This window comes from Haliaeetus albicilla, chromosome Z (genome assembly GCF_947461875.1).
Source record: "Haliaeetus albicilla chromosome Z, bHalAlb1.1, whole genome shotgun sequence".
In the NCBI taxonomy this organism is placed as follows: domain Eukaryota; kingdom Metazoa; phylum Chordata; class Aves; order Accipitriformes; family Accipitridae; genus Haliaeetus; species Haliaeetus albicilla.
Window position 1 is genome coordinate 58,357,332 of NC_091516.1, and position 16,236 is coordinate 58,373,567.

General features: G+C 38.0%; 2 protein-coding genes across 2 annotated transcripts in view; one reads left to right on the forward strand and one right to left on the reverse strand.

Moving 5' to 3' along the window:
* Positions 1–16,105, reverse strand: part of IFT74 (intraflagellar transport 74) — a 41,732-nt gene extending 25,627 nt beyond the window's left edge. The window contains exons 1-8 of the mRNA XM_069775989.1: positions 15,986–16,105; positions 15,066–15,206; positions 14,493–14,628; positions 13,925–13,973; positions 12,993–13,091; positions 12,767–12,827; positions 12,234–12,293; positions 11,087–11,148 (exon numbers count right to left, since the gene is read on the reverse strand). Coding sequence (XP_069632090.1) covers positions 11,087–11,148; positions 12,234–12,293; positions 12,767–12,827; positions 12,993–13,091; positions 13,925–13,973; positions 14,493–14,628; positions 15,066–15,182 — 584 coding nt within the window. The 5' untranslated portion in view covers positions 15,183–15,206; positions 15,986–16,105. The remainder of the gene's footprint in view (positions 1–11,086; positions 11,149–12,233; positions 12,294–12,766; positions 12,828–12,992; positions 13,092–13,924; positions 13,974–14,492; positions 14,629–15,065; positions 15,207–15,985) is intronic.
* Positions 2,292–9,636, forward strand: LRRC19 (leucine rich repeat containing 19). The gene is made up of 5 exons (XM_069775995.1): positions 2,292–2,371; positions 5,408–5,500; positions 6,984–7,494; positions 7,688–7,897; positions 9,215–9,636. Exons 1-5 carry the CDS (start codon positions 2,345–2,347, stop codon positions 9,538–9,540), a joined length of 1,167 nt encoding a protein of 388 aa, XP_069632096.1. The 5' UTR covers positions 2,292–2,344; the 3' UTR covers positions 9,541–9,636.
* Positions 16,106–16,236: the final 131 nt, after the last annotated feature.

The window sequence follows — 16,236 nt, forward strand, 5'->3', positions numbered from 1 at the left end:
TTCCATACCATGTCATGTCACGTCTAGTATATAAACTGGGCAGAGTTGGGCAGGGAGGGAGCGCTGCTCAGGGACTAACTGGGCATTGGTCAGCGAGTGGTGAGCAATTGCATTGTGTATCACTTGTTTTGTATATTCCAATCCGTTTATTATTATTGTCATTTTATTACTGTTTTATTATTATAATTATTAGTTTCTTCCTTTCTGTTCTATTAAACTGTTCATATCTCAACCCACGAGTTTTATTTTTTTTTCTCTGAGTCTCTCCCCCATCCCACTGGGTGTGGGGTGAGTGAGCAGCTGTGTGGTGCTTAATTGCTGGCTGGGGTTAAACCATAACAGGCTTCAAGAAAGATCTATAATCTCCAGGAATCTGAGGATGTTAAGCAGAAATTCTGTCAGGTTAGCAACCCATGCTGCAAAGATGCTTTGGAGCCCGATGATGAAGAAACAGATCAAAGTGATGATCTCCCATTTTCTGTGGCAAATTTGGAGTGCCCAAGAAATATTGGACGGCTGTAACATGACATTAAATGGAACAACCTCTTGAGAGTAAAAATGGTTTGTTCGGACCCAGACCAAAGAATGAGGCCCTCTCTTTAAGTACACCAGTTTATGAATAGATAATTATGTTACACTTGGTAGTGGAAAGGACTAATTTTTTAAGTGAAGCATGTTCTTCTTAAGCTATGAGAGCAGTTTGATTCAAGACCCTCTGGAAGGCATGGAACTGGGAGCTCGCAGGAAGCTTTCATGTTACTTCTTTATTGGAGGCTCCTCATCTCTCAGTCTGGGCCTATGAAAGCTCAAATTAAGCCCAACTGAAGACATCACAGAATTAAAACGAAGAAATTGCAATGAAGAATTCAAGAAAATGTTAAGGTTGCTGATTTCCAGAATAAATCTTCACGCTAGATGTAATTCACCTGGAGAGACTGTCAGTACTGATCATAGGGAGCTTGTCTTTAAGTACAAACAGGATGCATTTTTCTGGAGATCACTGGGGCATTTAGGGAGGGAGAGAAGAATACCCCTTGCTACATTTCTTCTGTGTTCCAAAACACAATGTGGAAGCAGCTGCCACTGTTGAGGGCAGTGGTGTCTCCAAGCTCTACCAAATTTTTCTCATCTATGCCCGAGACTCCAAGTATGCATGGCAGAGTAAGGACAGAAAGCCTATTTTTCCAGCCCCACCAATGTAAAGTGTGTGTGGATACATTATAGAGTACCCTCTTTACCTGAGGCAAGTCTCTTTTTCTTATGTGATATGGACTCCTGGCTAAATAAATATTTCAAGGTGATCCAGTTATGTCCTTGAGACTAAAAATGTCTGACTTCACCATCATGCATCTTCTGTGGTAGAAGCATTTTGACAGAAGGTTAAAACTCAGTGATTTTCTAAGGGACAATAAAAATATCAGCAATGGCTGTCACAGAGGACAATTCATTACTACAAGTAATTTGAAGGCTATTGATGAAGCTGAATCAGGGATGAGGCTTGGAAAAGTTGCAGAACGTTCTAAGATACTAAGCAAAAAGTCAAAGTGGCAATAACATCAAAGAGGATAGTGAAGTAAAATGGTTTCTACAGCTACATATTTGAGAGGATTGGAGAATGAGAGGAGTCTGAACTGTTTTGTAGTTTGATGCTGTGCATTGGATAGAATGAGCATCAATGCAAGAAAAAATTTATTGGATGTAGTGTTTGTGTATCAATATTATCCCTTTTTCAACACGCATATAGACATGCTCTCAAACCAGAGCAAGTATAATTTGTTTTTAGAATTTCTTCCTGAAATATAGCCCATATAACAGGTATGTTTAAATGCTTGTAATTCTTTGCAAACAATGAGTTTTATGTATCACACTCCACAGCTCCTCTGATAATGATGTTTCCAAAACACAAGAATTAACACAGATTTAACTGAGATCTTTACTTCAGTATGCAAATACCTTGAAATCTTCTTCATTTGATGACTGATCACATAAAAAATGCAAGTCTTTTTCTGTCTCCAGCATTTCTTTAACTGATTATAACTCAACTTGCTTGTAATTCCCTGTGGCATTTTAACTCAGTGCTTCCTATATGATCTGGAACTTGATACTTGAGCATACTACTATTAGACTTCCCTATTGGCTGCAGATCCAATTAAATCCAAGATGATTATAAGAAGTTGCTCAACTTAGTCAATCTTTTGCTAAGGATTTTCTAGTTTGTTTTTTTCTTTTTTTTTTTTTTTTACACTGGCTGCTTATTCATCAGGTACAAAGGTTGAACAAAACCAAAGTGCTGTTGCACCATATTATTTCTTGTCAGTGCATTGAAAAATCTGCATGTGTACATATGCTGCCTCTAGGAAGCAACAGAAAGGTAAGACACTTGGCACACCTTTTTCAAAAAGTAGGCAAAGATTTATTAGTATAACTTTGTTGCTAGACTGGAAACAAATACACCTTGAGATACATTAAAAGTTCAGGAATTACTATGTACCTTGGACATGCCAAGTTGTTAAGTAAATTGTAGTTCAGTAGAAAGACAGGAAACAGTCTGTTTCTTTTCTCTGAAAACGAGACTACCTGATTATATAAACTCCACTACCTCCCCAAATCTGCCTTTTTGTTTACAAATTTAAGAAAAACAATAGGAATTACATTACTATTAAATGATAAAATCTTTAGAAGTTTTCCAAGGGAAACGTTTTAAGAAAATGCTTCTAATTACAAGGAAATGTCAAGGTATTACCAATGTTTTCAGTTTTTGGGCCCCTCACTACAGGAAAGACATTGAGGTGCTGGAGCGTGTCCAGAGGAGGGCAACCAAGTTGGTGAGGGGCCTGGAGCACAAGTCTTATGAGGAGCGGCTGAGGGAGCTGGGGCTGTTTAGTTTAGAGAAAAGGAGGCTGAGGGGAGACCTCATCACTCTCTACAGCTACCTGAAAGGAGTTTGTAGTGAGGTGGGTGCTGGTCTCTTCTGTCAGGTGGCGGGTGATAGGAAGAGAGGAAATGGCCTCAAGTTGTGGCAAGGGAGATTTAGGTTGGATATTAGGAAAAATTTCTTTACTGAGAGGGTTGTCAGGCATTGGAACAGACTGCCCAGGGAAGTGGTTGAGTCACCATCCCTGGAGGTATCCAAAAACCGCGTAGACAGGGTACTCCAGAACATGGTTTAGTGGGCATGGATGATGGTTGGACTTGATGATCTTGAAGGTCTTTTGCAACCTAAATGATTCTATGACTCTATGATTCTATGTTTTGCCAGGCTCAGTTTCTTCCAAAGCAATTACTTTAAACACCAATTCTTAAAGTCTGGTTCTAGTAAAAAGCTAAACTGCAATTTAAATTACAGATGCTTTCCTGTTGTTCTACTGACGAGACAGGTGCCCACACACACAATGCCAGGAATCAAATTTGTAAGAAACCCCCTAATTTTTCAGTAGAACCTAAAGTAAAAAAATAGGAACTATGTTTTTGACTTAGACATATGTAGAATGAATTTTTAGACAGGAAAACGATTTTTCAAGTTAATGGCATTCCCTTCATTCAGACATCTTAACTTTTTGCTTGAAGTTCTGAAAAACTTTAAAATTAACTTTCATTTTCAACTTGATTGTTACTAACTTACAGACTAACTTAAAATAATATTTTAATACATTTTCCCCACTCTGTTAAAGACAGTATTTTTCTTGAAACTTGCAAACTTCAGTAATACTATTAATCTGTATTTCTTGATTACCTGGTTAAGGCCTGCTCTGTTTCTGAACATCCTGGAAGCACTATCTTTAGGGTCCAAGCATGCCACAAGATACAACTGTTAACATAGCCTATATTGGGAGTTCTCAAACTGCATCAAGTTTTCCACTAGCAATATACAAATTGGCTCCAAAAAGTATGCAGGCCACCAGTACTATCACTGACAAGAACAATACCTAATACAGAACACAGTGGCTGCTGCTGCTAGTACCCCTTGTCCCCGCCACAGATAATGTCTAACAAAAAGGTTTATGAACTCTTTTTGTACTTAATGTAGATTTCCAACAGCAGTAGAAATATACAGTGGATCAGAGCTGTATAAGTGGCATTTATCATGATTTTCTTTTCAAGAAGTTAGTAAGTTTCCAGGACAATTCAGTTAAGTGAATGAGGTCAGTCCTTAGATACACAAATGTATAGAAGCAATCAATTAGACTTGACCTATTTGTTCTGTGACCTCACCTACTCCATACTGACCAGCAAAGGCATCCCGGCACTCTTTTTAAGGATTGGTGAGTCTTTTAAAATCTGACTGGCTGCCTATATTTAGCATTGTTCATGCAATTGAGCTTGCTAATGTAACTTCCCCCACTCTCTGTTAAATTCAGTGAATATTCACTACAGCTCAAGATACAATAGGCACTTTAAACAAGTATCTTACACCTTATCTTTTGGGTCTTTTTTAATCTGGAAGATCGCAGTCTGGGAAAGAGATACTGAGATTCACTTAGCCCACTGTCTTTTTCTCTTCAGATGCTTAAGAAAAAGTGTAAAAATGAAGGGATAAGCTACCTTTTACATAATATTTTAATTCAAGTCTGGCATAAACAAGGACTGATTTAACATCTGACAGAGATGTTTTAACACTTCTGTTCAAAATGAGTAGATCTTGCAAAGAATGCCTGGGGATGGATGAGTGACACTTTCTCTGAGAAACATTAATGTCACAGTGAATACCATTTATCAGAACAGCTTTCCTGACTCAAGAAATAAGGTTCAAATCTTTACAAAAACTCCAGCACAAAAGACTGAACCATGTTTACTTAGTTCCAAAGATCAGAGCAACAATTACACCTTCATAATACAGAGGTCCAGGTTTATGTCATATGATATATGTTATATTATGGATAAGAAAGAGATTAGAAGATCAATCTACTAATTAAAAATTCAAAAAAATGCTTAATAACGTATGGAAGAAACATAAAACAACAATCCATCTAGTACGGTATTCTGCCACTGTCCACAGCAACAAGAGAAATTACTTGGGGAGAGCATGCAAGCCTGAATACTTTCTGCAGTTTACCCCTATTGTAGTCTTCCAGTACCCATAATTGCTTTAACAGGGATATTAATGAGTACATCCTTGCCTATTTGGTTTATTCATTTATGAAACTTGTCTATTAACTTGTCTAATCAATCCCTTTTCTATTTACTGATACAGTCTGCTCACTGGATTTTAGGTTTGGCTCAATTAAGTGAACACATTAATTCTGATAACCTATGTTTTTCCTCTTAATTTTACATTTTGTAGTATTTATGTAGAACAAAATTTATTAAATGATCATTGAAATAACTATATCTATTTATTTGTTATACTACCACTACAGAAGACACTGGTATTCTGGTCTTGGTGTACAAAAGTGTTGTTTTTTACTAGGCTCTAAACATGAAACTCTCTTGGCTTGTGATCTGGGCTGGAACACTGTTTTTGAATCCAGTCACTGCTGACTGCAACATTACTTCCCAAACTGTAAGTTTTATATGTTTGTAAATTACCCTTATTTTTGAAAGATACACTAGAAGCTAAAGGCATTTTAAAAACTAACTTGTAAACATAAGATTCCCGAAGAAAGAAGCACATAGAAACAAACAAGAAGACATGGTTTTCTGTGAAATGGACAATTAGCTGCTGGCAGTCATTGTAAGTGGGTGAATAACAGTGAAAAATATTTGAGATGGTTTTATATCTCAGTCAAATCTCTGTGCAGACAACAGGAGTGCCTCCTTTATCTTCACATCATTTTGGAATAGGCCTAAAAAGCAGCAGTTATTTGGACAAGGCTAACTACTGCTCAACTTAGAGACATTTATTGAGATAGCACTTGCCCAAGTCAGGTCCAAACATATGTGAGACATTTTAAAGTTTTTTTCAGAGATTAATTTAATGGATTTTCTATTTATAGGGGAATGGGATTAACAGTCAAGTGATAAAACTGGTATTGCACTGTTTGCTTTGACTCACTGCCTACAGGTCCAGTACTGTATCTACTGCTTGTTCATCTTTGGGACACACATGAAGAACAAAAAAACCCCCCACACAATGGGGTATATCCAGTGTAAAAAAGGCACTCCACCTACATTCATTTTTAAATAAACTATCTAGACTCAGTCTAGTCACAGGAGTAAAAAGCTGAACATAGGCTACTAATTTAGGAAGAGGGATAACCCAACCAATCTGTTTCCAGTACTTAGAATCTCCTTTAAAGCCAGTTCAAGTACCTTGACACTAAACTGTAATCTGCAGTGATGCATACATATACATATAAATAAATCTACTCCTTTCAGAAATCAAAAATGTTTCAAGGTATTGAGAGTAAACATTCCCAAACCTGAAAAGCCTGCAGCTATGCTAAACTTCAACCCAGAAAACCAAAATGAATTTAAGTGCTATATTTATAAAATATATACTCAATGATTTGTTAAAAGTCTGCTCCAAAGATGTTCTAAAGAATAAACATAGCTGGTTTTGAAACAAAGCAATACATTTGAAAAGGCATATTTGAATTAATTTTCAGCCTTGAATCCACTTCCTCTATGACATATTCTTTCCCAATTATGTGGGAAAGAAATCCTTTTTCTACCCAGCCAACCTTCACATAGAACTCTAAAACAGACAGCCCTACTAATTCCAAAATAGTAGCCAAAATTCCAGCCAAACTGGTTATATTTTGGATGATCATCACATAAAGAGCCTTGCATCTCAGAGTTTAAGCACTAAGTGGTATGGAACTTCAGGTCTGTATACACCAGGAGGATTCATTCCCCTGTATCACCAGAACATGAGTATATTAAGAAATACATAAATAAAATTGCATGAAGAGCAGTAGCACTTTTCTTCTAAAGTGCTGGCATTAAAAAATACAAGAAAGATTTTTCATGCCCTTAATAGTCATCATTGAGACACCTTCATCACCTACAGTATTTAATTGTTGTCATTCTCTTTTTTTCAACAGGTCACTTGTGAGGAGTCTGGAAAGAACCTCTCTAATATCCCCACTAACCTTTTCCGAAACGTTACTACAATAACCTTCAAAAATAATAAAATCACTTTGAAAGATAGTGACAAAGAAATTCTTCAAAGTTTTATTAACCTCACTGAACTTTATCTGAATGAAAACATGATTACTGTACTGTATAACAACAGCTTCTGCAATCTGACAAAACTCATAATTCTGGATATCAGCAACAATCATATTAGCACAGTTCATAAAGCAGCATTTGCAGGATTAAATCAACTGTCAGTGTTGAATCTATCCTATAACAGGATTACTCAGCTAGGTTCAGATGTATTTACTTCTCTAAAAAGTCTGACAGTTTTAAGTCTACAGTGTAACTTTCTGAAATCTTTTCATATAAAATTGTCTTTTAAATTGATTAAAATTGCTTTAGCTGGAAACCCATGGACCTGCTCCTGTGACCTCCTTGATTTACAGATATGGCTAACTGCCTCCAATGTGACAATGGGTAAGTTTTGCAAAGAGCAGCATTGCATACTTGTTTACATGAAACAGCCTTATCTTGTTTTTTCCTGATCTGGATAATATTTTCCATCAACTTATTGGTATTTTGCAGTAATACATTAGTTATCCATGAAAAATTTTTAGAGTGCCAATTAATTAACAATATCTCATAGTCTTTCCACTGCTCACATTCACAGAAAATGAAGACAACACTACATGTACATTCCCAAACAACAAGGAAAAATTCTCCATCAAGACAGCAGCTATCCAATCAGCTGACTGCAAAATTGAAAAAGCTTCTTTAGAAAACACTGTAACTTCCACTTCTGCCATTAAGCTTAAAAATATTGCCTTACTAACAGCTCTGACTCCAAACAACATCACCGGAAACAATGGAACCCATGCAGGTAATATACCGATGTTTTGCTTTACTGCTTACAAGCTGTTTGATTTGCTGTTCCATGATTTCATACCATTTTGTATTCCTAGTACACTGTAATACTTCCATAAAAGCCAGGGTTATGGAACAAGTGTATTTCCAGGTTATGGTAGACTGTACACACATTATGGTGAATGTTAAGCTGTACTGAATAAGTGTTCAAAATGGATAAACCACACCTGAATTCTCAAATGATATAAACTGATGATGAAATTTCAAAGGCTTGAAATGGAGGTAATTGCCCAGATCTCTGTCGAACAGAACTAGAGAAGCACCTTTAAAAAAATTCAATTACTTCCTCCACACTAACTGCTTTCTAGACATAGCTGTCTTCTTAAAATGTAAAAGAGTGACCCTATTAATTTTACTCCGGCTCTCAACTGTGTTCAGTGTAAAGGACACAGATGTGCCCATCCCATGTTCTTTGAAAATTTCAGTGATAAGTCTCCTTAATTTTCTTCACCTTTTGATGTTAATTCGATCATCACTCTGTAATAGTCTAGCTTTTCTTTTGGTAAAGTCAATTTTTCTTTTTCTTACATGCAAAATTAACGTTCTTCTCTACTGTTCCATACTGAAATGCTTTACTTCTCGCTTCTCGCTAAAGCAGAAGAAATACTAGTCTCCAGATACATACACAAATTGTAAGCCACCACTGCCATACACTGGGGGGTTTTTGGGGTTTTTTTTTGTTTGTTTGTTTGGTTGGTTTTTTTCTGTAGCAGCTATAATCTATTTTAGGACTCTGGCCAGTATGAAAAAACAGCTTCTAAATAAAAATTACTGGCAACTACAGTCTATCGAAATTTTTATTATAACGGAAATACAATTGAAAGGATATGCCAAAAAAATGACGTAATATTTTAGGGTGCAGACATCATCACCATACAGAAATGAAAGCCTGGGAAAAAGAATTTCAAGCCAATTACTGATTTTTTTTCCAAATCCCAATCTTGGAATTTAAATTTTGAAAAAATGATTTTATCTTTTATATATCCCCAGAACTTCATCTGACTTTTAAACTATTATTTTTGATAAATATGCATACTTCATTTATATTGCTAGGAAATATAAGATGTACATACATTTTTGGTCTGAGTGATGTGACTGACTCCCTAATGACATAGCAATAACATTCTACTAAAGCTTTGGAGACACTCAGTAATTCCTCTACCATTGTTTATTTTGTGAGTTCTCAGTTTAACTATGAAAAAATTCATACTAAACTTCTTGCTGGTATTCCTCATGAAGATGACGCTTCTTTTTTCCCCTGTCTGTTTTAAAGAGTTACCACTTCTTGGCAAAAGTTGGACCTTCCTAGCGGGTGTCCTAGGGTTTGTCCTAAGCACTACACTCCTGATTTTTAGTGCTACAAAATGTCCGACATGGTATCGCTATTTGATCAGCTACAGTCACCGTCGTCTGGAAGAAAATGACTCAGAGATGTTTGAACAGGAGTTCTCAGCTGACATGAATTCTTTTCCTACAGTATCAGGTACAAACAATGAAGATCCCATAGTAATATTTGAGAAAATTCATGCCTTTGTGCCTGGGGAAGATGGATTTATTGAGGATAAATACATAGATTCTTATGTAACTGAGGGGAGTTAATGTCTTAAAAAATGGATGATGAACTGACTTTTCAAAACTGTAGTACATTTGTACTTCCATATTATGCTACTTATGTACAATACAAAATGAAGCTAAGCAGTCCATCTCCTTTCATCTCGTCAAATCCATAATGAGGTATCGCTGCATGAATCATGCAGCTAAAAAATGTGGTGAAGTGCATGCATTAGTGTCACAACAAGTATTTCAAAACATGCAAAAAATACTCATAATCCATCTTTTATAAAAACCTACTTGGTTACTTATGGCAGGGGTAGGGGAGAGCTTACTGTACATTGCTTAACATGAACAAGTCTTTACAAAGTAGCTTGTGAAGCTGGCAGGATCACTAATGCTTTAATTGTGAAGAAGTCCTGAAAGGAAAAATAATTTCTCTAAAACGTCAAAGCAGACCACAGCCAGACTGGGGACTGAATCCAAATCAATGGTGTCACAGCTCAGTAGTCTATCAGGCAAAACTAACACAATGGGAGAACAGAGCATTTGGGGTTATTTTACCCAAATTAGCAGAGCAAGAAAGACCAACTGCTCCATTCCCTTAAATGTGTCTACATACAGTACAATGATAAATTATCATTACTGCATATCTAATGCCTTAGTTTGCTGCTGAACCAAGCTTTTTCTTTTCTTGTTTTCTTAACACTTAAGAATGCATTCAGGGGTAGAATAGACACATTTGCGAGCTGTTGAAAACCACAGTATTATTGGAAAGTGATTTATTATTAAATGGTAAATTGTTTCTTAAAAGTGCTTATTTATACATAAAACCTCATCGTTGAGATTACTCTTACTGGCAACAAGCAGGATCGTATTTCTTTCTCCTGCATATCTCCTGTCCCTAAATTAAACATCTCAGAAACGCACCCTCTCAGCCTATCACTACACAAGCCATTCTCATGGCTTACAAATTCTTACTACGTCTCGATGTCCTCATCTTACCCTCCACAAACCCTTACCCTACCAGACAGGAATCTCAGTTCTAGTTCCCACTTTCGCTTGCTTTCCTCACTCTGCTAATCCACAACACGACCTCCAAAATTCAGGACCTTGACAGCAGATTGCCAAAAGACAGGAGTCTCCACTGCCACCTAACTCCTTCTTGATGACATGGTAAGTATCTCCACAGCAGTTACTCAGAAGAGTTTAAAGCTAGGAACTCCAGCTGCAGCTTGGCACTGATGTATTGTATGATAGAATGATAGAATGGTTTGGGGTGGAAGGGACCTTAAAAATCATCTAGGTCTAATCCCCCTGCCATGGGCAGGGACATCTTCCACTGGACCAGGTTGCTCAAAGGCCTGTCCAACATGGCCTTGAACACTTACAGGGATGGGGCACCCACAACATTCACAACATCTCCGGGCAACCTGTTCCAATGTCTCACCACCCTCATCTTGAAATTGCTCAGGTATCACTTGTGGCATGCATCACACTGTTAAGGAACTTCTGAATCAGATAACACCTCAATTTTGCCATGTTCAGTTATGATTTTAACAGCTTTGGAGAAGCATACACTTCATGTACTTACGCTTGTCTTTCTGTGAAAATTTTATCCACACTCTGAGCGTCTCGGTCATTCTGAACCTTTAACTTAAAAAAAAAAAAAAAAAAAGAAAGATATTTTGATATAATACATAATAATAAAGATACAGATTTTATACACAAGTCCAAAGTTTCCTTTAAATGATCAAGAAGCTGCTCAGAGGGCAGTAGAGAAAGGAGCAGCAGAGGCCACCTGCTCCAGAGGCTTTTTGCAGTTGATACTTAAGGAAGACCTTCTGAAATTGCAGTCTTCCACTGGAAACCAAAGGAAGTAAGAAGGCATCTCTACATTTGAAAAAGAAAAACAATCAAGATTGTAACAAATCAATCCACTTACTATTCCTGTGGGATCTACTCCTGAAACACTTAGTAAAATACTGTTTAAGCATACAGACAGAATGAAAATGTAACGCTTGCAAAGCATTCTTCCCTTTATGACACAGATGTTGTGACTTTATTTTTGAATCAAATGCAGGGAAAAAAAAAATTGTTTTGACCAAGAAATACTCAGGTGGTTTTTCATGTTACCAAAATAACCTTTTCTAAAACTAGTTTCTTTTGCTTATGGACAAAGTAATCGTAAGAAATGGAACATGCTTAATGCCACTCACACCTTAATACTTACAGGAACACTCTATCTGTGCTAGAAAATAAAGAAAGAAAGTAAATGGAAGACCAAAGCTCATTGATTTTGTGGTTGGCCATGTCAGAGTGCTATTTAATATATATTACACTGGAGTCATTTAAAAGGCAGAAGACAAAAGAGAACTAAATTTCCAGATGACCAAGCAGCTTTACAAGGCAGTGCAGTCTGGTGAATTTGCCTTTCATAAGACTAGTGCTCTATGCTCCCAAGTCAAATAAAGAATATATTTTAACACTCATAATTTGGGTTGGGACAACAGCTGCCTCAAATCTAAACCACAGAAAACTATCGTGGACTGTTAATGCAACACTTCAGACAGATGTCTCACTACAAAAATGTTGCCAATATTATGGTAAATTTAACTGGAAAAAATGGGTAAGTTTTAAATTAGTGCTATGCTTTTTTAGATATGTCATACGTTCAAAGCACCAAGAAAGTAACACACACCATGTCACTGTTCAAACATAGCAAATATCCCAATTCTTACCATATTGTAATCTCGAATCACTTCTGCTATATCTGTATTGGTGTTAAGTATATCCACAACCTGAAATGAGACAGAATTCCATGCTGTTATTTCTCTCCTTTTTTTTTAATTACACAAAAAAATGAGACAAATAGGTAGCAACTCACAAAGCGCTCAGGAAAACACAGCAATTTTCTATTACTGCAAATGGAAAAAACCAAGATTTCGGAATCTGAATAGACTACATGCAGTTTTCAGAAGTAATCATCATTATATGTGGCTGTACAAAACCCACAAATAATACACAGCAGTAATTTCTTAAATCCGTATGCAACCGCTTCTCCTAATTTATAGTATACTTGGTTATTTTTCTTTTATGTTTTCCTTAGTTTCCGTCTTTTTCCTTTCCAATAACTGAATAAAAGGCAGTATTAACCACCAGCACATTTTTACAGACAAATGTCAGTAACAAAGATGCTGAAGTAAAGCAAAAGCAGCATAAAGTAAATGAGAGAAGGGAGAACATTCAGTACCAAAAGTTGACAGCAGCATACCATGTTGTAGTCTGCTAGTTGACCTTGAAATTCTTTGATTTCACCAGCTAAAGCCTCTGCCCTAAACACAAAATGAAAAGCCAAACTTAAATGGGAAGACTTGTACATGCAAAAAGAAATTAATGAAAAAAAGAATTATTTAATGGTTCCTTGAATCCTGCACAGTACCTGAGAATAGTCTTGTGACTGAGAAAGTTAGCACCACGTTAGCTGCAATACACCTCACCTTTTTTCATATGACAAATAGACAGATTTCTCTTGCTTGTACATTTCTACTTCTTCCTGCAGCTTGTTAATTTCTGTTGTGAGTTCATTTGTTTTGCTTCTGCAAAAAAATAAACAAAAAAGAATCATTAACATTTGAACGTACAACTAAACCACAGATACAACAGAAACTAGATGTGCAATCAGTATCTCTTTCTCACACTGCACCGTGTTTCAAATGAGTATTTCAAAGAAGAGCTGGATAAGTGGGGAAAAAAGCAGAGTGGTTCTATCAGACAAAATCATAAGCAGTTGTTAGAAAACCTGTATATGAAATAAAACATTTTAATTAGCTTTTTGTCCCTGCTGGTGAAACAGATGTGAATTACTCTCAAATGGACAGGAAAAAAAAAATCATAGCATCATTTCACAGAATGTGGATATCATCCATATTTAAAATAACATCTTTTAGGGCTGATTATTCAATACTGCAGTATGATCAACTGACAAAGTAGTGTATGCAATACAGTTTCCCCAAGGCCTTGCCTTTGTCAGTGTTAGCTTAATGCGTAATCCAAGTAAACCACCTGAAATGTACACTAAAAAGTGCTTAGTTTGTGATGCTATTTCTTACAAATGGAACTATCAGACCTATCAAGTGTTACAGGTGGAAGCTCAGAATCGCTGATGCTCCTTTTACTAATGCTGTAGGAATGCATTTAACTTAGCAAGCCTAATAACAAAATGTCAAAGGAATCTACCTATACTTGGACATAAGCATAAAATTCCTTTCCTCCTACAAACTATATGCAAAATGACCTTAACTCTTAGAACAGATTTCATTGTAAGTGAACATCACCTATCCCACACTATTGCTAAGCACAACAAACTTCATGTCAGAAAGGGAATAGAGCATTAAACCTTCTGCAGTTTGAATGTGTTGTTAAGACATACCTCAGCAGTCCAAGGTAGTATGTTTTATCCATTATCTGTCTCTGAGGACCTGGCAAAGGAGAGTGAGATGACATTTTGTTAGAAAACAAACAACTAATTTTGATGAACTGTAAATTATGAAAACAATCTGCAGAATTTGCAGGCAGAGAACTGCCATCTTTTTAGTGTTCTTAATTAGATTTTACCTCATTAAAAGAAATGAAGGCAGAAATTCATTTTAGGCTGTTGTGGAGATAAACATTACTTTTTCAGCTATATGAATAGTTACTATATAACACAGTATTTTAATTATTCTGCAGTGATGGAAGAAGACACAATTTATCTTGTTCTATTCTTTTGAATTATTTTTAAAGACAGCTCAGGCACAGAAAAGCCTTTGTCTTCTCTGACTGCCAAGAGCAAAGAAAATAAGAGGGATGCTTTAATCTTCCTTTCTTTTCTCCTACTCCTACTAATGATAGCTATTCACTCTGCAATTTATACAGCGATGAAAAGTTTTCCTTCAAAATCCTAAATACTCCTTTAAAATGTTTGCAGACACCTTGACAGCTAATTTCACTAAAAATACCTTTCATTGCAGTTTTCATTCCACTTAATCCCTGCTGAGTCACTGGACGGTCTGCAACTTTAATCTGAGATGATAGGACTCCTCCAGTAGTCGAAGAACCACCACGAGAACCAGGTCTTGATGTACTAGGAGGCATCTATTAAAAAAACCCCAAACACAAACCTCCCAACTCTGAATTATGAATTTATTATCCATATGCAATTGCCAAAGCAATTAAAAACGTAAGTTAGTCTCTATACTGTTCCTGTAAGAATCTCTTAGCATTTACATCTCTTCAGGGAAACAAAGCTTCGGTCAAATGCCTGCTGCAGAAGGGTAAGAGATTACCTTTGAGTAGCTGCTCATTGTTCCCTCTGTCTGCAACATTAATGCTATTAAGGTCTCCCAGGTGAACTTGATGCAAGACCTCCTTGACCCTTTTCAGTCAAAATTAGAAAATAAAACTCTACAAAATTAAAATCTTAAAATTCTTCCTAAGAAACTATCACTCCAGTCATGGTACTAAAAATCTACAAAAAAACCCAGATAAAAACCTAAATATATCAAAGTTAATGTTTTTTTTTTTTAACATACCCCTGTTCCTATTCTGGTTGCTGATGGAGTCCTTGATGAAGAGGTAGGCCTTGCAGTCAGTCCTACTCCTGCTCTTGAAGAGGGACGAGCTATTGGAGGTCTGTGACTGCTGGCCATGTTTGTTCCTTTTTGAACTTCTCTCTGGAAAGAAGGATAGAAATAGTCCTTTAATTTGCACAAGTTCTTTAAAACTACCAGAGATCAACTCTTTACAGCTTAATTCTTCCCCCTACTAAAAGTTGAGTTTTATTTAGAAATCTGCAAAGCGCTTCCTTACTGGAAAAGCATGGGACGAGACAGAGACAGTGCTCACACAGGACCACAGAAGGTCCACGAGGAAGGCGAGACAGCAGTCCCTTTTCAGTGCTTAGTCAGCCCTCAGTTTATGTTGTTAAAACAGGTAACTCCTGCTAATTCTCGTGGCATTTATTGTTTCAGCATCTGCCCACAGAATTCAAGCCTCTCATGAGACAAACTGGAAGCGAGCAGCTTCCAGTAACTATCCACTGTAAATACCCACTTGGGTTATATGGAGACAGTCCTTCAGGCATCGCCAGGCACCAGTTCAAACCCAGGCCACGGCTACCCCCGACAACCCGCGGCAGCTCTCACCAGCCCCGCGAGGAGCTCCTCCCCAGCCGCAGCACACAGACAGCGCTTTTCTAGCGCTGAAGCCGCCAGGCAGTCGCCCGGAGGGCCCTGTCAGGCGGGGGTACCGCTGGCCGTCACCTAAACAGGCGGGAAGTACCCCTGGTCCCCCGGGGCGATAAAAAACCCGCCCCCAGAAAGGCTGAGAGCGCCCCGAGCCGGGGAGGCCGCAGCGCCAGAGGTTCTCTGCCGCAGAGCCGGGCGGCCCCGCAGACAGGCGCGGACCCCGCTTGCCGGCCGCCGCCTCCTCCTCCTCCTCCTCCTCCTCTCACCGGACTCCCGAGCAGCCATTAAGCCCCCGCAGGCAATGGAGCCGGTATCGCAGCAACCGCCCCGCCACACAGCGCCGGCGCCCGGCTATCGCGAGATTCAGACATCTCGTCCCGGCCGCCCGGGGTGGGGGGGGGGGGGGGGGGGGGCTTCAGCGGGCAGCGGCCCGCGGAGACTACAACTCCCAGAGTGCGCCGCGACGGAAGCGCGGCGGCTCTGCCCGGCTCTGGGGGCGCGGTGCCTGCCGGGACGC

What these genes read in the sequence shown, in the direction of transcription:
- LRRC19 (XM_069775995.1), top strand. Translation starts at nt 2,345, where the DNA reads ATGCTGCCTCTAGGAAGCAACAGAAAG. An exon ending in CTCTAGGAAGCAACAGAAAG is followed by an intron (nt 2,372 to 5,407) that starts GTAAGACACTTG and finishes GTTTTTTACTAG; the next exon opens with GCTCTAAACATGAAACTCTC. An exon ending in GCAACATTACTTCCCAAACT is followed by an intron (nt 5,501 to 6,983) that starts GTAAGTTTTATA and finishes TTTTTTCAACAG; the next exon opens with GTCACTTGTGAGGAGTCTGG.